General features: G+C 36.3%; 4 protein-coding genes across 4 annotated transcripts; 2 read left to right on the top strand and 2 right to left on the bottom strand.

Moving 5' to 3' along the window:
* Nucleotides 1-31: 31 nt before the first annotated feature.
* On the bottom strand, nt 32-4492 carry LOC113754339 (adagio protein 3). Its single transcript, XM_027298728.1, has 2 exons — nt 4064-4492; nt 32-1884 (listed from the first exon to the last, which is right to left on the bottom strand). The coding sequence occupies exons 1-2, from the start codon at nt 4390-4392 to the stop codon at nt 279-281; spliced, it is 1935 nt and encodes a 644-aa protein (XP_027154529.1). The 5' UTR covers nt 4393-4492; the 3' UTR covers nt 32-278.
* A 5792-nt stretch (nt 4493-10284) lies between these two features.
* Nucleotides 10285-10972, bottom strand: LOC113754421. The gene is made up of 2 exons (XM_027298830.1): nt 10640-10972; nt 10285-10523 (listed from the first exon to the last, which is right to left on the bottom strand). Exons 1-2 carry the CDS (start codon nt 10964-10966, stop codon nt 10344-10346), a joined length of 507 nt encoding a protein of 168 aa, XP_027154631.1. The 5' UTR covers nt 10967-10972; the 3' UTR covers nt 10285-10343.
* Nucleotides 10973-12241: 1269 nt separating this feature from the next.
* Nucleotides 12242-15331, top strand: LOC113752429 (two-component response regulator ORR21-like). The gene is made up of 5 exons (XM_027296541.1): nt 12242-12394; nt 12881-13033; nt 13106-13510; nt 13688-13764; nt 14246-15331. Exons 1-5 carry the CDS (start codon nt 12262-12264, stop codon nt 15329-15331), a joined length of 1854 nt encoding a protein of 617 aa, XP_027152342.1. The 5' UTR covers nt 12242-12261.
* A 1830-nt stretch (nt 15332-17161) lies between these two features.
* LOC113753484 (two-component response regulator ORR21) lies at nt 17162-24283 on the top strand. The gene is made up of 6 exons (XM_027297646.1): nt 17162-17715; nt 19618-19770; nt 19847-20239; nt 20430-20506; nt 22344-23537; nt 23849-24283. The coding sequence occupies exons 1-5, from the start codon at nt 17583-17585 to the stop codon at nt 23535-23537; spliced, it is 1950 nt and encodes a 649-aa protein (XP_027153447.1). The 5' UTR covers nt 17162-17582; the 3' UTR covers nt 23849-24283.
* The last annotated feature ends 154 nt before the right edge of the window (nt 24284-24437 follow it).

Below are 24437 nucleotides of genomic sequence, written 5' to 3'. Positions count from 1 at the left end.
CTCTTAACAACAGACACAGGCACAATATTTTCGAGATATGGTACTAAACAAACACATTTATTTCAAAGACAAACTGGTGACTACAAGTAGTAGATCATAAAGAGCATATCTACAATATCAGTTGGCATCAAAACAAATACGCAATACCAAGAATCACCCTTGCATACAATCAACTCCCTCATCTATCCAGAGAGAGAGAGTATCACGACGCTAGCAGCCTAGCAGAAAACCAGAAGAAAACATCTTCTTGAAGTTAAATAGCATGCTTTGTTCCTGAGTTAATGATCAGAGTCCTGTCTGCTGGCTAAGCATAGCTCGTGTAATTCATTAAGAATCCATTCTTCACCAGTGTGCCCGCCAAGGACCAAGACTCTGGTTCCACCAACCACACATGTACTATGGCCCCAAGCAAATTTTGGTGGCTCTCCAGGAACATTGAGAATTCTCCAGGATGGCTTTTCTTCTGCAGGATCTAACAAGAACAGCTGTGAAGGAGAATGCAACCCAGCAATTGAACCACCAAAGATGATAATCCTACCACAAGGCATGCTTACTGCCATATGATCAAGTCTAGGAGGAGGAATTACAGCATTCTGGCTTCCTAGGCCAGTGAATGCACCGCATTCAAGTTGCCTCCACTGTGGCTTCTCATCATCCAAGTCAATAGTATATGCCTCACCTGACCTTAAGCGCAAGTGCCCACTCTTGGCAAGCCCCCCAAACATAAGAATTTTCGTCTTTCCATATACTGAGAGTGAGTGCCCCAGTCTGGATGGAGGTGCCCATGAAGTTGGGATCTCTCTCCACTTGGGGTTTTCTGTAGTAAGATCCAACAAATATGTGTCACTGAGCAGTACCCCTGCATCAGTGCATCCACCTGAGACGACTAACTTTGACCCTTCTAACGTGCAAGAGCTATGCCAAGATCTAGGAAGTGGAGGAGTTCCACCAAAGACTTCTTTCCACGTGGGGTGTTTGGCATCCAAGTCGAGAACAAACACATCATTCAGCAACCCTTGCCTCCCACAGCCTCCAAATACCACCAACCAGGAACCGTTCAGGCATGAAAGTGTATGGCCCCAACGTCCTGGTGGGGAAGATTTTACACTCACTCGACGCCATTCTGGATTTGCAGCATCAAGATTTAGGACAAAGGTGTCATCCATTGGCTGCATGTTGACTCCTTCTCCACCAAACAGGACTAGACGATTGCCAGCAGCACAAGCACTGAAATTGCAACGTGAAGGCTCAACTGCACCTCCAACTGTCACCTTTCTCCAGCAAACGGCTTCAAGAGTTGTCAATTCCCTAGCAAGACGCCCCCAACCTAATTTTTTTGTCATCAGTTCCAATGCACCAGTGACATCCCTTCCCCAAGCATTTTGACAAACCATTTTTCTTACATGCTCATTTTTTGTTAATAGGCGAATCCTTCTACAAACAGAGCCAATAGATGCTACATCCCTTGGTGTCAACCGTGATAATATGTTCTGAGCCAGTACTTCATCAGTGAGCTGAAGAATCCTACATATTTCCAGATGCTGAGTGTACTGAAACTGCTCACTCATTGGAGCAGTGTCTGCTGACTCATCAAATTCATGCTGGCAAGTTTTCTTGAAAACAGGATATGATACAGTATTTAGATCTATTTTTGCTTCAGAAAACATTTGAATCCCAATTACATGCGTAACTATGCCATCATCGCTGTGTATTGGTGCGAGTCTTAACATATTCACCAGAGGAGTTCCATCCTTCCTGAAGTTGAGAAGCTCACCTTGGAACTCAATGCCTTCCTGGAGACATCTTCTGATCTCAGAAACTACAACAGGATCAACAGAAGGATGCCTTCTTTGAGCACGAGGGTCTCTGAATTGCAAGAACCGACTAAAGCAAAGGATAAAGAGGTATGTGTCAAATGAGCTACATCATAGTCTTAGATATTCTAAGGTAATTGATGAAATAGAGGGACAAAATTGATGACTTCAAAAGTCAATAACCAGAATCAGCTGCAGAGAAGCACTGGTAAGTCAGAGTTTAGTTATTGTCTATAACTTATTGCTTAGTTGCAATAATGCACTCAAGTTAACCTATGGTATCTACAAAATAGTATGGAAGGAAACAGCACTATTCAGATAAGCCACGAATTTCCATCACAGCACTTTGCATACACAAGTGGAGTTACATGTACAAATAGAAGATTCACTATTAGTGAACAGTATTTGCTTTGGACAAAAATATCACAAAATCTTTGAAACTTGTTTATTTCAAGTTGCATCTCCATCCTCCTCTAGCCATCCAACAAATTCCATTAGACGTCAAAAATGACAAGACAATTGAATAGCATATGGTTTGGGTGGTATACGAAGAATATTTTATCATCTGGCACAAGAATCCACCATTACAGCATTAAGCTTGCTGATTAATTTATATATTACCTTTTACAGCAGTTGAAGTTTTCAGGACTAAAGTTGAAGTTCGTAACAAACCACAAGCCACTATTTATTGAATTTACGAGTTATAATATATAGTCCTAAAAAGCAGCCAAATAAGAATGCCTGAACAGAAAATTTTGTGTAAGAGTGAGACAAAAATGCCATCACTGCATCTGTTAACAACGTGATAACTTGAAGATTCATCTATATGAATTCATTGCATTTACTGCTCCACATTGTACATGGAAAATGTCAAAACATGAAAAAAAAAGGGGAAAAAAGGACATCTGAATTTGTTAAGGGAAAAGGGACAAAAGTCGATCTTTTGATTTTTTCAGCACAAGTGAAATGGAAAAATAGAGGAAGACCTTTTTACCAGAAGCTCCTACACCTTTTTCACAAAGGTGAGTGCAGAAGAGGGATAAAAAGTAACAAAAATCTCATTTTTGGGATATTCCAAGACGTTTTCCAGTACAATTCTCACTGCAACAGCACACTGTGTAAAACAAAGGAAGAAGATGAAATTCTTCACCTCAGCCACCTTTTAATTCCTCATTTTCAAATAATGATGAAGTAAATTTTGATTTTTAAATAATCAATCAAGCAAATATTAGCCCGATTCAAGTACAAAGTCTTATAAACAAGTCAAATTCAAGTATAAAGTCTTATAAACAAGTCAAATTTCATATTTCCCAAACTACTAGCTCAGACCGAACGTAAGATCAGAATGAGCATTATCTCAATGATCTTTTGCAAACTTAAACAACTAATCCAAACAACAAAACTTCAAGTTAATACATCTTCATCAACTAAGACTTTAAGAGCCATTCAATCACTAATCACATTGAATGTGCAAGGCAATACCTACTCTGCTCCATTCCTGATTTCTGTGACACACTAACACATTTCTTTCCTAGTATTCTAAAGTTCTTAACAGATTCAACAATACAATTCAGTGCATAGCCACCTGGATTATGAGATGACAGCAAGCAATCAGTTCCTCCGTGAAGTCGGCTTAGCTCATGATGCTTTCCTATTTCAGTTCAAACTTAAAACACGATATGCAATGATTGCAACTCTGCTAGCATAAAACTACTTTACTTTCAAGCCCCCCCCCCCCCCCCCTCCTCCTTCCCAAAAAAAAAAATCTAATTTTGCACTTGTAAATGCAATCTCTTTCATTTTGTCACGTTTGGCAGAAGCAAATTTCTCTCCCAAGAATTTCTCAACTGAACAATTTCCAATTTTTCATACTCACGTATTAGAAAATATAATAAGTACAACATCCCTCCAATTTTTCATTATGTTACCAAACATTTCGATAAAATCCCAAAAAGAAAAGGAAAATATAAGTCCTAAAAATCAATCAAATTTACAACAAGTCCTTCTTCCAACACCCCAAATTCTACTTTTTCTCATACATTTTCCCTTCCACCAAAAACACCAAATCCCCAACTAAATTTTCAAAAAAAAAAAAATCCCATTTTACACATGCACAACCCATTTCCTTCAATAAGAAACACCATAATCTCAACTAAACTTTCCCAAAAAAGGAAAAACATATTCACACATAAAAGCATGCAAAAGAAAACAGAAAGGAAAAAAAATCAAATCTTTTTATCAGTCCTTACCAATTGCGACCGAGGACTTCATCAGCACGAAACCCAGTGGAGAGTTCAAAGACTGTATTCACATAAATGATGGGGAAGTCGGGTTCCAACGCATCAGAAACAACGATCGCAGACGGCGTCGTAATGGGATAGAAGAACTTTTCACCTGCAGGGACATAAATCTCACCATCTTCACTACCACTTTCCTCTTCTTCCTCTTCCTCTTCATCTTGGAATTCTTCTCGTTGATATCCTCTTTTCTTTGGGTCACCCGCAGTGCATTTCAGCCTTTTCGCACCTCCCCTTCTCCTGAACTCCTCTTCCTCTTCTTCACCTTTCTCCATTCCCATCTCTCTGATTCGATGAATTTCTCTCTCTTTTTTTTTTTCCCTGACTGAAGATTTTGTATATGGTACTATGTACTCTGTGTGTGTGTGTGTGATTTTTTTTTTTTTCTGAGTGGAGATTTTGTATATGGTACCCTGTACTGCATGTCCGGTGTGGAACTTGATATGTTGGAGAGTAGGGAATGAGAATGGACAAATTAGAGCAACGAATTACAATAAAACCTGTGCCACTTGGGCATAGTATTTATCAAATTGAGATTCTTCAAAATTCACTTGATGGAAATAATTGCACTCTTTTGACAAAAAAATAATAATTTCACTCAAATTTGATTTATTTCTTAAATTTTTTAGTGAGTAAAATTTAATTGAGCTCGAGTAAATTTCAAATTTATACCTACAAAGTCAAGTTATCGGGTAAAATTCAATCAAGTTCGAGTAAATTTCAAAAATTATACATATGGAGCTGAGTTTAATCTGAGGCTAAAAAGTTAATGAATTTTAAATTTTATTTTGTTTGAATTCATTAATTGGTAAATCAAACTCAAACTAATTCTTATCAAGTTGATTAGGATAACCCTATTTTATTTCCCATTATAAAATCACCTTCTTCCAAGATAAATCTATTTTGCTTCGCATTATAAATAGATTTTCTTCTGTTCGCCTGCTTTCATTTCACAATTCACACCACCTCTATTCTCAATGATGGTCTACGCATTCGTATTGCAAATTTTGATTTCTATTTATTAATTTTGAGGTTAGTAGCTTGACACCATATGGCACGGTAAGTTCAACTAACCTATGGCTGCTTAATATTCAGATAATATAATTTACGATCATCTATGACAAATACAATAAGCTCAATTCACCTATAGTTATTTCGTATTCACACAATAGAGTTTCTGCGATCATCTATACCAATGAGTTTTGAATGGCCTCCTCTCACAGTTGAAAAGTGATTTAATTATCTCGAATAAATTTATACGTCAAGCTGCAAAATGTGTCTCAATTGTAGCCAAATCCTTTGTTTCTTTTCTTATTGAAAACCAATTCTATCAAAATTGTTCAAGAAAAGTTAAGCAAGTGACACATTGAGTCGAGAGAGAGGTGGGTTGAGTGGTTCAGGGGAAAGAAATGTAATTGCAAGGTCCCGAATTCATATCCTTCCACTTATACTAAAAAAAACTTTAAAAAAATATGACACATTGGGCTATAGGTCATGACAAAGGTATCCCTTAATGAATTAGTAACAAAAGATCCAACAATTTAGTTTAGCACACACCTTTTTCTTTTTTGGAGAGATGCCATGTAAAGCTAGTGGATTAAATAGAGCTAAAAAGAGCTCAAGCAAATTATTGCAAATAGGCAACCAACTCGTTGTAGCTAAGTTGACCATCAGATGAAATATAAGTTGCAAATCTGACTGTATGTCAAGAATTCAACCTCTGCACTTGCACTATAATTTAAAGAGTGTACAGTAGTACACCCTTTTAATTTAGAGGTGAGAACTACTCTCTCTAACTCTCCTTAGTCTGGTTGAACCCTCTCTTAAATAGGTTAGAGCAGGAGTAGGAGCAAAAGTAGAAGTAGGAGTAGTGTAAGAGTTGATGATTGACAGAAAAAAAATTTATTGCAAATACATTTGCAATAAATTTGATTGGTTATAAAACAGATAAAAGTGTAGCATATGAACTCCAAAAGCTATTAGTATAAAAGTTGTGGCCGGTAGGCTCGAATTTTATTTATTTGTCCCATCATTTTATAAATTTATTAAGTAGGGTACTTACTATGGTTTGGTGGGGGGATTAGAGTGCGTCATCTTCAAAGGTCAGAAGTACAGTAGTAGTATTTATTTAGAAGCATAATGATCATTCGCCGCCCAAGGATAAAAGTATGTTTAGACAAAGCATTGAAGTAATGGTATAATAGCGATTGCTCTGCTTGTCATGCGGGGTTTGTCAACCGTACTATAAACCTTGGAAGTGATTTGTGGGGTTTGTGCATTTGACAATATGAAAATGACTTGGATAAGAAATTTTCTTATGGTCTACAGTAGAGGCGGTTAAGCTGATTATTTATTTGAGATACTAATATATCAGACTTTCATTCTTGGATTAGTAAAATGGATCCCGTGGCTAATTAGAAAAACTTCACAATCTCAAAATAAATTGAATTTACAAAGACAAACTTTAGGGGCAAAGAAATACTTCACAATCTCTTGGATTAGTACTTTGATAATTTTTTCCCCTAAGATTAGTTAATCATTTCACAAACTTTCATCACGAGATTTCCTTAATTACCTTCTTGTGATTTATGATAATGACCCCAAACAAAGCCAGTGGCACTGTCATGGTTACGGAGAACTTTAGGGGCAAAGAAGAATGGAATATGTCCACATAGGTGGAGTGGGCAACACGCGTTTACAGGATATTTTCTAGGAAAAAATATCTGGACCTAATCTGCCGGCAGATGTCTTCCACGTCATCAATTGGTTTAGTTAGATATTTTGGCGCCAGAATGGAGCGAGAATCCCCCAGCACCGCGCTATCTGTTTCTGCGGACACTAGAGAGGATTGAATTGGCTTTGGATTTGCCTTGGCGCACTTTGAATATGCCAAAATTGGTCCGTCACTTTTAACTACTCATAAAAGATTTTTTATTTTTTTTCCAAGAAAGCAAAATTGTAGGATATTTTTATGTTTGGATCAAGACTTTACATGATTTGAGATGGCTCATGAATTGACATGGTCGTTGCACGATTCGCGCTTGATCACTATTGAGTTTTGAGTAGGCTTTGAGTTGATTTAGTGAGTTACTTTTGGTTCGTCAAGCTTACTTATTCTTACATTTTTATAATTTTTTATTAGTATTGAAATTATATGTACATCCCTCATTTCGTTAATATATAAAGAGTAAAATTTCTGATTTATTTATTTTAAAAAATATTTAGAAATATTTTTATTCTTATTTGAGTTTGATTTGGCTCAAACTTGAGCTCAACTTATATTTGAACTTGAATTCGAGACTAGTGAAAATTGAGTCAAGTTTGGTTAGTTTAGCACAACACCCAACTCGATTCTGCTCGACTTATTTGTAGCCTTATTTCGAATTGAAAAATATTTGGAAAAACATTGTAAACGCGATGCGGGAATATTTTTTTAATGTGATATATGTGAGATAAAAAGATATATAGAACACTAAAATGGTGATTCAAAAATGTATTTATGATGTAATAAAAAAATTTTCAAAAAATGAGCTCTCCAGAGAAGCCGAAACTTGTTTTATTATTATTTTTTAAAAGAAACTTTGAACTCTGCTAAAACTTTGAAACTAAATTAGAAATAATTGATGTAATTTTATATTTGGTGCATCATTCCAATCTTTGCCTTGATATGGAATGCACAGGGTGTATTTATGCAATATAAGATAATTTAATAATCTAAAAATGAAATTGAAAATCATAAGCATAATAAAAGGAGAAAGCAAAGTTTTTAGTTATTTCATAAGCAAAGTTATAGAAACCCTAATCAACTATCATAAAGATAAATGTTAACTTCAAACCCCTTGATCAGGCTTTATATATAGTAGGGCAAAAAATCCCAGCGGCCATTAAACTATTGGCCGGATCATGTTTTGGCCATCAAACTATTTTTCGTCAATAATTGACCACTAAACAACTTAATCAGTAAACTTGTGACCATTTCGTCGGTAATTGCTCTTAATTTCTGAAATTAGTATTACACGTGGCAAAGCGTACGGGCAATTTTGTTCAACAATTTACTGACCCTATAACTCAGTTTTCATTAAACCATCAAAGAGAAGGAAAGGGAAAATCTTTTGCAGTGTGTCTGTCTCTTTAGTCTCGAAGCGGTGGCTCTGTCTACTCTGCTCCTCTCCACCGTCACTCTCGCTCTCACCTTCATCGGTACTCCCCATGCCATTCCTTCTCTCTCCTCTTTCCTCTCCCACCATCTCTATCTCTCTTCTCTATCGCTCACCGACTCCTCCTCTTTCTCCCATCACCTCCTTCAGTCCCTCGCCTCTTCTTGCCCCAACCTCCGTCACCTCCGCTTCTTGGCTGAGCCCGTTTCTGGGTTCTCTCTGCTTTCCCTTTCCAATTCTTGCCCTCACCTCTCTTCGCTCACCATCACTCTCTCCAGACCTCTCTGTTTCCAGTGGATCGCACCTCTCCGCGCTCTTAAAGACCTCTCGGTCTTTATAACTGGAAGTGAAACCGAATTGTTCAGCTACAATAGCTTCGCTTCAGTTCTTGATGCTAAACTCAATTTAGTCTCTTTCCCTGTGTGGAAGTCGAGGGGTTGATTATGGCCTCAATTTTCTATGGAGGAATTGCAAGAAATCGGAGAAATTGAAGCTGAAAAGCTATGAGTGCGTGGGAGATAACGTGTCTTTTTCAGCATTTATCAAGGGATTAGAGACTCTCAAAGAAGTGGAATTGAGGACTTCTAGGACTCTAGCGGATGGGGTTTTATTAAAATTAGCAGGGGGCTCTGTTTCTTTAAGTTCTTTGCTGGTCTACGATGGCGGTAGTAAAGAGGGCTTGCTTCAATTCATTAGTCATAGCAGGGGTGGCGTGCAAAAACTTGATTGAGGTTGCCTCTTGATCTTGACAACGATCATTTGATAGCAGTGGCTGAGAATTTTGAGAATGGAAGTTAGTTTAATTGGCTTGCACTTTTTTTTTCTTATCAGTTGATGGATTTATGTAAGTAAACGGTCGGTAAATTGTTGGACAAAATTGACCCTGCGCTTTGCCACATGTAATGCTAATTTCAGAAATTAAAAGCAATTACCGACGAAATGGTTGCGAGTTTACTGATTAAGTTGTTTAGTGATCAATTATTAACGAAAAATAGTTCGATGGTCAAAACATAATCCGACCAATAGTTTAATGGCCGCTGGGATTTTTTGCCCTATATAGTATAGATTTATTTGTTAATTGGGATATAGGTAATTTGCCTTTATGTTACCATTTTTCTCTTGTAAGCTCCCAATTGGATTGGAATTTTTTTGGAGTTTTTATAATAAAATATACTGTAATGACGTGACATGTGCGAGATAAATAGATGATTAAGAAATGTGTCGGGAAATATTCTAAAATTTTTTCTATGAAAACTTACAATCCAAAATATTAGCAATTTTTAAGGTTTGTAAGCTTTTCTCATCAGGTGTCACTAAAAATTACATAAAATTACATAGGTGTATCGAAAAGTAGAAATCTTCTTTTAGATAATAAGTTGTAGGTGGCTCGTAAAATGTACCATGATTTGCACATTTTGCACTCCAAACTTGAGAGGGAGGGGGAAAGATGAGGATTTGAGAGTCAAATCACAGACCTAACACACGTGACTTAAGTCTCTAATTGCTGAGTTGGACCTTGCAAAATTTTTTTGGTTAATTATAAATTGTGTCCGTACTTCCTTAATGTTTTCCCTTTATTCTTCTTTTTCCCTCACATTTTATCATACAGTTCTAAAGCAATGGACGTGGATAGAGCAAGTTGTAATTCAACCAAACAGCACTCTGCATCTTATGCACAAGTCTGATCCTTGGCTTCAAATAAATAAACCATATCCACTGTTTTTTTTTCTATACGATAGCTTTCTACATTATAGGGAGGGGGAGGGGTTGAAGAGGTTTTGGGGTAACTCGAAGGGGACTGAACCATCATCGAATTAGACGAGTGTACTATACACTTAGCTTGAATTTTTTAAGCAAGGCCACATTTAATTATAGCAAATTGATAAGAGATAAGGTTTGAACCCTTGCTTGAATTTTTTTAAGCATATTCACTGTCTAGACTCAACACTATTGCACATTTTTCTTGGAGAAGAACCCAAAAAAAAAAAACACACACACACACACAGTGAATGGAAGAAAAAAATATTGAAGTTGAAATAAATTAACAAGTTGAAATATGCTTCCTTGCATTATAATTAATTTGATTGGAGGCGGCTCTTGAAGAATTCCCATGTCAAACCTTTCTCAATGTACTCTATATTGGAGGGTTCAAAAGGCCCTCTAACTCTATCTATGAACTTAATCTGTGCTCTTGCAGGAAGAACACTTCTTGAAGGATCTGGTGAAGTCCCATAGCTCAAACATGATGAGAATCCCTATCAATTATGGAAAATCAGATATCACACTAAGAATGATAAAGACTTCATTACAATGTAACTTTTGCAAAGAACAATAACCTCCTCTTACCAAAACTTTTGAATAAATTTTTTACCTTGAAGATAAGGACTTCAACCTCCTCTTCATCAACCATTGCTTTCACAAGAAGAGCTTCATTTCTTGCAGATTGAGTATATGTCTCCAGCATCGCTATCTCTGCATTATAACCATATTCTTCATCCTCTTCTTCATCTTCATATACAACTCTCCTTCTTGCACTACATTTTGAATCCAAATTCCACCTCTTATCTAATTTTGATCCCTTAATGAAGGAAGATATGTTCAAAGTTTTGTTGAAGGTTGACTTCCAATCACTAGAAAAATGAGGTAAGAAGCAAGGGGATGAAGAAAGTGAAGTCCATTTAACAAACTGCTTCAACATAGGAGATAGCCTAACGATACAATAAATGAAAGGATAATGCTCTGTAACGAATTCTTGGCCAAGTTAAAATGACTCTATTCAAAGTTTTTTTTATTATAATTTTTTTTTTTTTAATAATTCCTCTGTCTTTTTATTTTTAGTCCCTTTCTTTCCTTTTGGATGTGGTCGGGCAAAGATAAGGTTGAAAATTGAAATATCTTTCCATTTCTGTGTAGACGTGTAAAGAGAAATCTAAGTGGGCCGTGACTCATTTAAGTTGTACAGCTCATCCTAGGGCGAACTGGGAAGCAACTTCTCATACCTGTCCTTATCGTGAGTCATCCTCCTTGTCTTTTCTTCGGTGCGAACCTCGTTCCCTTTGTACTAGAAAAACAAAATAATAATTGTGTTTGAATTGCTAAATTACCTCAAAAAAAATTTAGTTTGCATTATAAATATATTTTTTAATATTTGTAATTACTTTTTATATCACATATATCACATTATAAAAAGTGTTACGATAATTATTTCAAATAATACTTTATACAAACACATTCAAAACCTCATTCCCCTATTTTTTCCTTCTTTTCCAAATCATGTCTTTAAATTAGCCACAAATCCTCACTTTCCTTTCCAAATTACCCCCAAAGCTCACACCTTCTAATGGGGTGACAAATGAACTGAATTGTTTGCGAACACCTGAATCAAAGTTTGAGTCGCACTCGAATTACTTGAGTCTCAAATATTTAGCCATTCCGCTCAAAAGCTTGTCAAGTTTATATATACATACACACACACATATATATATATATATGTTTTAAATACATAAATTAATTATTAAATTATCTAAAATTTTATATTTTTAAAACAAATTACATATCTTATCAATTGAATTCGAGTAGTTTAAATTCGAACTTGATCTCAATTTGTTTCTTGAACGGGTTTGAAGTTTGAACTTGATTCAATCACCTTTTTTTTTACACTAGCCTAGCTCGAATTTGGATATCAAAAGTTCATCGAGCTCAAGCCCCTCAGATGTTACATTTCAAACTCGGGGTACATTCGGTGTTCGATTTGGTTCCCTCGCATCTCTAATTTCTATTTTCCAAGTCCCCCTTCCCACAGCCCCTCAAGGACAATCGAGTCATTTCACCACCCGAGATCAGCTCCACGCCTTTATTCTGCACTATTTACGCACTCGCATTCTAAATTAATACTCCACTGTCAAAAGCTTCCTTCCAACTTCTGAGACCGATTCCTTTTGGGCGCAAAAGTTTTGGCGCAATAAATTTTCCATTTTGTCACTTCATTCCTCTATGGCGACTGCTTGCAAGGAGGCCTTGCCTGTGCCGCTGCCGTTTCCGGCGGGGTTAAAGGTGTTGGTGGTAGATGATGACTTAACCTGCTTGAAAATTCTTGAACAAATGCTTACCAGGTGCATGTACAGGGGTCGGTATTGATTTTTCAAAATCTCTGTTTTTTCCGTGTATTCTGAGTTCTTTTACGAGTATATTAGTTTTCTCCCAGTCTGGAAAATTGATATAGTAAAAGTGAAAAAAAAATTGAGAATATGTGTTTTAGTCATTTTTCAGTCCTATTTATCATGGAAATTTGTCAAACTATTCACGTTCTTTAATAATTTTCCAATGCATTTGGTAAAAAACAAGAACTTGGGTTCATGAGCCAATCTTTTTACCAAACAAAAATTTTGCGTTTGTTAATTATTCACATGTTCTATGTCACTATATCTAAATAATTGGTTTAAGATTATATTTTTGTGAAAGTTCCTGCATCAATGTCTTTGATCGATGGTGCCAAATTTCTTGCATTTAGCAATGGTTGAATCGCCACTGTTTGTTTTCTGACCCAATGCTTAGTTTAATGCTATGTCTTTTTTTTATTATTATTGATTTGATGATCTGGAGTTGCTTGCAGTTACCACTTGTTCCCAGGCTACTGTTGCCTTGAATCTCTTAAGGGAAAAGAAAGGATTTTTTGATATTGTACTAAGTGATGTCCATGTGCCCGATATGGATGGCTTTAAACTTCTTGAGCTTGTTAGTTTGGAAATGAACCTGCCGGTCATAAGTAAGTGATGTTTGTCTTCTCTGGCTTACATGCTGAAAAAATGCTTTGTTAATAATATGTTCTGGTCTGCAGTGATGTCTGTAGATGACAGAACAAGTATCGTTATGAAGGGAATCACGCACGGGGCTTGTGATTATCTGATTAAACCTATACGCTTTGAAGAGTTAAAGAATATCTGGCAGCATGTAGTTTGGAAGAGATGCAATAAGGGAAAAGAGAATGAGCATTTGGATACCATGGAAGATTATGATCATCGCAAACGGGGAAGTGATGAGGCTAAGTATGCTTATTCTTTTGGTAATAAAGGAGCAGATGGAGAACCAGAAACATCCACAAAAAAGAGAAAAGATGCTAAACAAAAAGATGATACTGAAATAGGAAAAGATGACCTTATTACTTCAAAGAAGACGCCTGTAATCTGGTCGATTGAGCTTCATCAACAATTTGTTAGTGCTGTGAACCACCTGGGAATTGATAGTATGAACTTTTGTTTTTTAGCTTTTGCAACGCATCAGTATGCTTTTGTAATTCTGGTCTAAGTTTTCTTCTTAAACCTGTTTTTAGATTCTAAATAGACAGCTGTCTATTACTTCTATGTTTGCTGCTCTTTTTAAAGTCTCCGTTTCTTGCTTAACTTTAGGTTTCCTTTTACAGAGGCTACACCAAAGAAGATTATGGAATTGATGAATGTGCCAGGTTTAACCAGAGAAAACGTGGCAAACCATTTGCAGGTTAGATTCTGCGATGAAATCTTCATTTACCCCCATTAACTGATTGTAACTGACACATGGCAGGCCCTTGGTCGCTACTTCTTTCCATATAGTTACCTCCCCTATTCCTTTTGCTGTTTTTCTGTGTGCACTTGATTTGAAATGTTTGCTTAAGCTCATAAAAAGTCATATTCTTTCTTTCTACTAAAATGCTGGGATACTAGGCATGCTATTGGTATGTTATTGCTTCTTTCTTTCTTGCTTGTTGTATGTTATTGTCTAATTGCTGGTGGAATGTGTGCGGGCTTGCCATTGCAGTCATCATCTGCAACTTTTCTGTGGGCACTTGGATTGTAAGTCGTATGCTATTAGTAGAGTCTGTCATGTCATCTTCAGTGTCCACAAACGGATAGAATTTTGTTTTCAATTGATGTGTTTCTTTTAATTGCCTTTAGCATTCCAGATACGTATATATTAGTTTTTGGTGATTACTGTTCTGCAGAAATATAGACTATATTTGAGGAGACTAAGTGCAGTAGTCCAAAAGAAGGGCGGCCTTCCCAGTTCTTTTTGTGGTGGGATTGATGAGCCAAATCCAAAAGTAGGTTCAGCAGGAAGGTTTGATGTCCAAGCATTGGCTGCTTGTGGTCATATTCCACAACAAACTTTGGCAGCATTTCATCCTGAGCTTGGTCAGAATGTTGTGTACACCCAACCATCAATACAATTCCCATCCAACATACCCAAGCATATTTCGCAGACTGTTGCTGCTGACAATCCCATTTCTGGACTTGATCCCTGGTCTTCAAAAAACCTTGATAAGATGGTTGCTGGTGATAATGTTACTGGTTTACGTTCTCAAAATGGTACTTCAATGATGAGCACGACGCAACTTCAACAACAGAGACAGCAGCAGGAACCTCAACAGAATTTATCTATTCTTCCAAAGCCTAATTATTCAATCACTGTACAGCCTTCTCATCTTGTTGTTCCAGCTCATTCTTCCCCCAGCTTCCAAGTGGTAAATAGCCTGGTTTCTGCTAATCAAAATTGCAGCCCTGGTAGGAGTTCCATCATAAATTACAACATCGTCTCGCCTCAGTCAAATATTCCTGCTACGGGGATTGGGAGAACAGCAGATGCTCAACTTAAATCCACAACCGTGCTTGGCGGGTCATCAGCTGCAGGTTCTCCAGCTTTGTCTGCCTGTTCAGTAGACGCAAATAATGGTGTTGCCGTGCAAGTTCCCAGCTCAGCTTTAACATTTGGTCCATCCAGAAAGTTGCCAGTCCATGTTCCTTATATTCCCGTGTTGCAGAATTCTCCTGGAATGCCTAAAAACACTGACTTGGGTGGTGGATGGACATCGATTCTTAATCGTTTTACTGTGGATGAAATTGGTTTGCCAGTTAGCAATGTAAATCAAGAAATGATGCATGGAGAGAACAATTGCAACGATTGCTTTCAAAAGAAGAGCTTCCTATCTTGGAGAAAGAGCACATGCCTCCATCATTGCTACATCTGCATATTTTTTGTTGTCCTCTTCTTCATCTTCATTTTTGGCTCTCCTTCTGGCACTACATTTTGAACCCAAAACGCTGTTCTTGTCTACTTTTGACTCCTTTATAAGATAGATATGCTGGCAAGTATTTTTAGACATTTAGTTACTTTCAAACTGCTTTAGTATCAGAATTAAGAAATATCCAATGTAAGGACATTACTATTTTGTGAGTTTTTGGCTTGAGGACAATCGTATAAATTGTGATGTATTATTAACTATTTGTATAAAATCGTATCAGAAACTCAATTATTATGTATAATTTTTATACAAACAGTGACTGAATATAGCATCAACTTAGTTCAAATATTGGTTACACATTTCCAAGTAAGACAGGGTTTTTTTTTTTCTTTTTTTTGGGAACATCAAGTTAGATTGGGTTGACATATATTTCAACCTCCAAAGTCCATGTAGACCACTAAAGTGTGAGTGGGACGTGGGTGCTTTTTGGACTGTTCGACCGACTAGTAAGTACAGCCGACCTCATTGTGGCCAAGTTGACAAAGGGTACAACTATATAATGGCATTGAAAATTTCCAAATTCTCAAGTTTTTCTTGAATAAGTACACATTTACTTTTTGTATTTAAGTGCTTTACACCTTCAAAAAAATAAAGGGTTATCTATTCTTTTAAAATAATTTATCTTTGTCCCAAGAGAATTGGATTATTTTTATCTTGCTAAACATTGAGTACATCAAACATTTTTAACCCTCTCTTTTTGGAGTAGAAATTGCAAAACATAGCTTTTGTTGCTACAATTTCAGCATGAATCAACCACCTGATCTCCATGTAAAAGCTCTTAATTTGATGTTTGAGTTTTCACTAAGATTTGAGAAAAAGAAATTTATGAGAGTCATAAATAACACTAAATTTAATCTGGAGATCATAACATAAGTTCTTCACGGGCTTCTTCCATTATGGTTAATCACATAGAAAGGGTGCAAAAAGTGAACTTCCATAAGTGATGAAAACTTATTCAAACGTTTGAAAAAAAAAATTAACGAAAAATGCTAGTATTCTATATTCGATTGATCTTAATTCGATAGGGGTTTTGTTCAAGATTGATTCTTTTTTTTTTTTAATGCACAAGATTGATTCTTTAAACTAATCAATCAACCATTAACCATTTTTAGCATTCATTTACCTTTTTATCTTGCAAAGCTTAGAGTGCATTTGATAAAATTGAAATCTAAAATCTAAATCTGTTAAGTATATCACATTAAGTGATGAGTGAATGATTTATGAAGCAAGTTTTGTTTTGAAAATTCAGTACTATGTAATTAATTTAGATGCTTTATTTTTTTGTTATTAAACACATATAAAACTATTAAGATTTGAATCCATTAAATTAAAATGCTAAATTGAATTATTAAATAGGGATTTAGTTGGATAAGAGTAGTATATCTGAAAATTACGTGCAAATAATTCAAATTACTTTAGCTTGCTGACGTAATCTTGACTCGATAAAAATTCATTCTACTTTGACTCAAAACATGAGCAAACTAATTTTGAACATATTTTCAAATTCGTTAAACTACTCAAATTAGTTTAAAATGTTTATTGATTGTACTCTTTGCATTTGTACCATGTGCTCGACACATTTATCCTAATCATCGACCCAAAACAAAATTCGAAGACTAAAAATTAGGATCTCCAAAATACTTGAAAAATAGTCATGATGTAACTCGTAATGATTATCAAAGTTAAAATCAATCAAACTTTTTATTAAAAGAAAAAAATTCAGAAGGGTCGTTTCTGCAATTAACACACACTCACTCTCCACGGAGGCGTCCCCTTACATGTGTATATATAAATATCTCTCTCTCTCTCTCTCTCCCCAGTCTCCCGAGTCCAATCTTCAGTGGTATATATGGCAAATAAGACAATTCAAAACAAATTTCCTTTTGTTTCTCCCATTATCCATTTTTTCTCTTCTTCTTCTCCTAGTTGACTTATTTGTTCCTTCCTTCAATTCAAACCTCTTTTCCCTAATTTTCTCAATCATTCCACTCAAAGAAACCCTAATTTCCCTAAATCCCCCCTTTTTCTCCCCACAAAATTCTTACCCAGAAACCCTTTCTATCGAGGTCAAACTAGTCATTTCACCACCGTTGATCATCATTATGCCTTGTTATCATTTTCCCTATAATAATCCCACTGCCCTTGGGGGTTTCACTTCAATTTTGAGCTCATTTTGTTAATATTCTCGAAAGGGTTTCCAGTAAAGTTTGAGCTTTTGGTTTTTCGTTTTCTTTTTTTTTTTAGAATTAATAATTGTTTAATGGCGAGTGCTTGTAAGGAGGCGGTACCGGTGCCGGAGCAGTTTCCGGTAGGGTTAAAGGTTCTGGTGGTGGACGATGACATCATTTGTTTGAGAATTCTTGAGCAAATGCTTCGGAAGTGCATGTATATGGGTCAGAATTAATTTTGCAAAGTTTATTTTATTTCTTCTTTTTTGTTTTCTGTATTTTAAGTTAAGTTTATGTGTTGCCCGAAAAAAAAATGTTAATTTTATGAGTTTATGGTTTGGTCAGTGGTTTATTACTACTTCTGTGTGAAACTTGTATGTATTGCTGATTTTTGGGTATTAGGGCTTGATTTGATTTATGTATTTAGTAAAGAGAAAAGTAATTGAGAAGGAATAATATCATTTCAATTCCTTTTTCGTTTCTTGCTTTTGGTTTTGTTTTACTAAGGTTTGGAGTGAATTTAGATATATATTCCTGAATACGGTTGAAAGGATTTAGAAATGTGAAAAGGTCGAGCTGCAGTGTTGGCTTTCTACTTGTGTCATTTTGTTTGGAATATGATAAGTCCTCCTTTTAATTCAATAGCCCCCCTCCTCTCCATCCCTCCCTCCCCTCCCCCTCCTTTTTGTTTTCTTCTCAACTGAATGGCGCAATCTGACACTGAGTGATACTAAGTTAACTCCCTTGATCTTGTTTACTATTCCTCTGACATGATTTTGATAGATGATTTTACTTTCCGGTATTCAGACATGATGATGATCATGACTAATGGGTGCTCCTTATTCTAAAACAAGGAGCTTTTTAATGTTTAATGTAGATTCTAGTTACCTTTTGGACATGAATTTCCCATTTCTCATATGTATATGATTTGGGTCTCCGGGATATTGGTTCCAGCGCATAATTGAGTGTTTCTTTTATGTGAAAATTGGAAGCTTCGAACAATTTTTTAAGGCTTTCAAAGTGAAGGGTTACCTTTCTTATATTCTATTATGTATCATACAACATGTAACAGAAGGCCATATTGGTTCTCCTTGTCATATAAAATCTCTTGCTTTTGTTAAGAAAGTTAACATAATGTTTTATTTGCTTTATGTCATAGTATTTTGCCTCTTTCAGTTTGTACAATCAATGATGTTTCCTTCTAATACTCAACCTGTAAAGCAAACAAAAATTGCATTAACTTTCCTGAACTATTGTCCTTTTTGATTGGGTGTCGAGATATATTAACTTTGCTTATTCAGAAAGTATTAGTTATGAATATCCTGCTTCTTTTGAAATACTTATAGACTGAGAATGGAAGTGTTACAATTTCTCCAGCATATCTTTGGAATCAAATTAGTTAACCTACTGTGGTCATACTTCATTAAACATTTTGTTTTCCTCTTTTTCAATTGTGTATGGTCAGTAAAGGAGGAAATTCATTTTTTTATTTAAGAAAAAGATTGTATAGATTTTTGACATTCTTCCTTCCATGTGTATTGCAAACTATCAAAAAGATCATTTAGGAGTCCTTTTTTTTGGCATTGAAACTTAAAGAAAATTTTCATTTAAAACGTCCTCAGTGGAACATAGTTCACAGAAAGGAACAAAAAGATGTTATGCCCATCATTACCAAGTTATGCTTCAAAATCACATTCAGAATAAATTCTGGTACTTAATTAAGGATAACCAAAATCTAAATCATTCACTTTTATCCTCCTTTCCCCATTTTTCAAATAAGAATAAAATAAACACAAGTAAAAATTTAAGCTAACTAAAAGTGATTATTCTTTTGTGCTCATGCTTTTGGATCACGATGTTCTTTTGCCAAAAAATTGTGTAAGAATCCTAAATTTATTACCTTGGCATTTTTATTATATGCCAATGAATTTGTGCAAGTTCTCATCAAGATCTTTGATGATTTAGATTTTTTTGCATTTGGTAGTTGTTCTAAACCATCAGTCACTGTTAGGGAGAAATAGTACAGAGTTGTTTTACTTTCTCTTTTCTTGGTTCTCTTTAATGCCTACTCTCATTTATGAACTACTATGTCCTTTGATTTATTTGACAATGTGGAGTTACTTGCAGTTACCACTTGTTCCCAGGCTACTGTTGCTTTGAACCTCTTAAGGGAAAGGAAAGGTTTTTTTGATATTGTGCTGAGTGATGTTCACATGCCCGATATGGATGGCTTTAAACTTCTTGAGCTTGTTGGCTTGGAAATGGACCTTCCTGTCATAAGTAAGTGGAATTTCTTTTTGCTAGCTCAGATAGTCTAAAATTCTTTTTTTACTTAACAACCTATTCTGTTCTGCAGTGATGTCTGGAGATGACAGAACCAGCCTCGTCATGAGGGGAATCAGACATGGAGCTTGCGATTATCTGATTAAGCCTATACGTACAGAAGAGTTGAAGAATATTTGGCAGCATGTAGTTAGAAAAAGATGTAATGTGGGTAAAGAACATGAGCACTCGGGTGGCCCAGAAGATAATGATCGGCCGAAAAATGGAATTGATGATGCTGAATATACTTCTTCTTTTAATGAAGGAGCAGCTGAAAATTCATTGAAGAGAAGGAAAGATACTAAAGAAGAAGATGATACCGAGATAGAAAATGATGACCCTACTACTTCAAAGAAGCCACGTGTAGTCTGGTCGGTTGAGCTTCATCAACAATTTGTTAGTGCCGTCAACCACCTGGGGATTGATAGTATGAACTTTTGCCTTTTTTTTTAAATACATGTCAGTATTGGTTTTGGTAGTTCCGGTCTACCTTTTCCTAAATGATATGTTTTTCTCAAAGTTTAGATAGGTAGCTATGGTATTTATGTTCTTGGTGCTTGTTTTGTTGCTTTCTTGTGTGGGTTTTTTTTTTCCTAACTTTGTGTCTCCTTGTATAGAGGCTGTGCCGAAGAGGATTCTGGAATTGATGAATGTACCAGGATTAACAAGAGAGAACGTGGCAAGCCATTTGCAGGTTGGAATCTATGGCAGATTAGAATTTTTTTTCTTGACATCTGATATTTTCCCTTCCTTGTATTTGACTTTTTGTGTACATAGAACTATCAAAATTGGTGGATGCAAGATTAGAACGGGATATGTATAGCATCCATTGTTTCTGCAGGTGGAATAACATGATTAAGCCCGTCCACCTCTTGGTGAAATGTGGAAGAAAGGAGCATTTTTTGGCTATTGAATAATCAACAAGTAGCTAGGTTCTTGAGTATCACTGAGGACAAAACTGAATAGCATTAGAAGCCCCCCCCCCCCCCCACCCCCACAACAAAAACAAAAAAAACCCGTTATAGAGCTGGAAAAGTCATATGCAATTTCTGTTTCACATGCACATATTCTTACGAAAAATGAGATATTATGAGAAGTGCCCTCTTGTACAGAGCTTTCTAATTTGGTAGAATTGTGATTTACTTTGACATTATTTTTGAAAAGATAATTTACTCATTCATAAATAAAGAAATAAATAGAATCATGGATTTTTCTGCTCTTTTTGACTGGGAGGTTTCTGCTTGGGTTTAATCATAGCTAGGTAACTGATTCTAAAGTTGAAAGGAGAGCAGCAATATGAGAGTGCGAGACATATTATCTAAAGCTACTTGTGCATATAAGCTTAACTCTTTTTAGTGATAGTAAGAACTTCTGCGTTGCTTAAAATTTTCGTGTATCATATGTTTGAGATAAATATTACCTTTTCTAGGACATGGAGTTAATCTTGTACGCTTGCACATTAGGGTGGTTGTGCTTGTGGTAAAAAGTGTCTAGCATCTACTTTTGCCTTGTTTGCTGTCTTCCTTCTCAAAGGTTTTTCAAATTCCTCAAATACCAAAGGATAGGTTTCAAATAATTGAGAAACAATTTGACACTTAAGTTCCCCCCCACCCCCCCGGCGCGGTTGATAGTGTGTGTCAGCTTATGGGGTGGATCATGACTAATATTGACAAGTATGTCGTGCCTTTCACTGTAAATACATCTTAATGTTGTTTATTTTCTTGGTTTTTGGAGTTTTAACTAAAACAGACGTGGCAGTTGAGATTCTGGTTACTGAAGAACAAATTCACCCAACTAGAGGAGAGAAGAACAGGCTCTCCTCTGCTTGAAGCCTATTGTCCTTTTCATATGCTTCATATCTGTGTAAATGAAAGTGAATATTACAAAGGATGTGAAAAATGTTGAAAGCATGTATTTGCTTTTAAACTCAAATGTCAAAAGGCACTTGCAAAGGTAACTTGGGGTTGCTTCTCGTAATCTACTTCTTTTATCTTAAATTATGCTAAAGGAGGGCCAAAAAGCTAAGGTGATAAGCTAAAAACAGATTCTAGTCTCTATTGTTTATTGATTATAAAACAGATTCTAGTCTTTATTATTTATTGATTATAAACATTTTAAGAATGCATCATAGTTAGTTCGGTTTCCAATTAGTTGCACACCTTGATTCTGTTTGTTGTTCTCCTTGTGTATGCATGTGATTTGAAATGCATCATTAACACAAGTTAAGTGTCTTAATCAGTTATCCTTTTCACCTTGCACCTTTAGATAAAGAATCGTGCATGCTTATGGTATATATTGTGTCAAGTTTGAGATGAAAGTCTGCATACGTGCCATGGCATGCATTGTAGTTATCATGTACAACTTGATTGCAAATATCTGGGTTGCATGTCCTAAGCTACTGGTGGTCTATCATGTCATTTTCCATGACCTGATAATACTATCCATCGGGTAGAATTCATGATCCGTTGCTTGTCATAACTTTAGCTTTCGATATATGAATCCTTGAAGCGTTTTCATAATCTGTATTGCAGAAATTTAGACTGTATTTAAAAAGGTTAAGTGGAGTAGCCCAACAGCAGGCTGGCCTTCCGAGTTCCTTTTGTGGGGCGCTTGAGCCAAATCCAAAAGTAGGTTCACTGGGAAGGTTTGATATTCAAGCATTGGCTGCCTCTGGTAATATTCCACCACAAACTTTGGCAGCATTGCATGCCGAGTTTTTAAATCGACCAACGGGTAACCTGGTATTGCCTGGAATGGACCAAACAAATTTACTACAAGCATCTCTGCCAGTATCCAAGTGCATAGCTCTTGATCAGAATGTTGCTTACGGCCAGCCATTGATGAAATGCCCATCCAACATGTCCAAGCAATTTTCTCAAACTGTTACTTCTGCTGATAATACTCATTCTGGACCTGGAGCCTGGCCATCAAAAAACCTCGTTAATATGGGTAATTGTGATAGCTTTGCTGGTTTAACCGCTCAGAATGGTAATGTGATGTTGAGCGTAATGCAGCGTCAGCAACAACAGCATAGACAGCAGCAAGAACAACCACAGAAACATTCTACACTTCAAGAGCCTAGTCGTTTGATTAATGTACAGCCTTCTTGTCTTGTGGTTCCCTCCCATTCTTCAGCCAACTTCCACACAGGAAATGGCCTTGCTTCTGTCAATCAAAGCTGCAGCCTTAGTGGAACTTCCATCATAGATTACAGCATTCTGTCGCCTCAATCAAATATTTCTTCATTGAACTCTGGGAGGATGGGAGATGTGGAAATTAAACCTGCAAGCATGCTTGCTGGGCTATCTGGTGCTGGTTCAATCTCTCCAACCTTGTCATCTGGATCTGTCAATGCAGATAATGGTGTTGGCATTCATATTCAGAATTCAGCCTCAAGATTTGGCCCAGCCAGACAGTTGTCAGCCATTGTTCCGAATATGTCAGCTCTGCAAGACTCTTATGATACTTCTGGGCAAATGTTTGATCATGGAATGCTTAAGAGTACTGCCTTTGTTGGAAGAGGGACATCAATTCCTAGTCGTTTTGCTGTGGATGAAGCTGGTTTGCCAGTTGGTAACCTGAATCAAGAAAAGATGTATGGAGAGAACAATGCAAACAACGTGAAGCAGGAGCCGAGCATGAACCTTGTTGAAAATGCTAAAGTGGGAGCTCCCATGTTACGGCGTCTTTCCCCTGCTGATGTTATGAGTGTCTTCTCAGATTAGGTAAAGTTTTTAGACGTGCGTGCATGAATGTGCTTACATCTGCTACTGGGTTTTGGCAAAGAAATGCTTACAATCTTATATTTTCTGAGGCTTTTGAATTTTTAGTATCTTTTACAGTAATATGTCTTGTATATTTCTGAAGTCTAAGTCGTTTGAGTTACTTTCTCAAAGCAATGAAGTCATTGTTTCTCACTTGGGGTGGATGTCTGATCTAATTTGCAGTTCAGTCAGGATGTAGAAATACAGATGCACCAGTTTGGGCTCTTAAATTGAATAACTATCTTAGATTTTCTGTTGGTGCATCTTTTTAGGCTGGTGGAGTGTGTTGATAAGAAACTGGGCAGCTCTAATTTACCATGATGCAGAGTTGTTCGGTTCCGAACGTGAACATGAGGATCTGTGTTCCTTGAGTGCCTACAACTAGTCATGTCAGCATTTGTCCGGAGAATTCAGTTTCAGGTTCTGAAAATTTAATCCTTGTATAAAATTTGAGTAGAAAGTGGTACATTCATTCAGCTCTTAGTATTTATTCTAGAACTTGTCTTGGTAGTGATGATTAGACAGTATCAACATACAATCTGGCATTGTTACCAGCTTTTTTTTTTTTTTTTAGTTTCTAGCAATAAGTTTTTTAAGTCAAAAATTTAAATTATGTATGGAATCATTCATCTTCAAGGCACCTAGCCGACATAATTGTGTAGTTATTGCCTTATTGGTCACATTGGAGATTCAGAATTGTTCACTTATTTTATAGTAGTGTGAGCAAGCTGCATAATGGTCAAAATTTTCTGTTGTTACCTGGCCTAAACGTGATTGTGGTGCCCGTATGTTTATCCTAAAATGGGATGTATATTGTGGAAAGTAACCCTATATAAGGAGTTGAACATCATGTTTTATGGT

This window comes from Coffea eugenioides, chromosome 11, assembly GCF_003713205.1.
Source record: "Coffea eugenioides isolate CCC68of chromosome 11, Ceug_1.0, whole genome shotgun sequence".
In the NCBI taxonomy this organism is placed as follows: Eukaryota; Viridiplantae; Streptophyta; class Magnoliopsida; order Gentianales; family Rubiaceae; genus Coffea; species Coffea eugenioides.
Note: the sequence above shows the minus strand (reverse complement) of the source record. Positions and strands in the feature narration are given on the sequence as shown.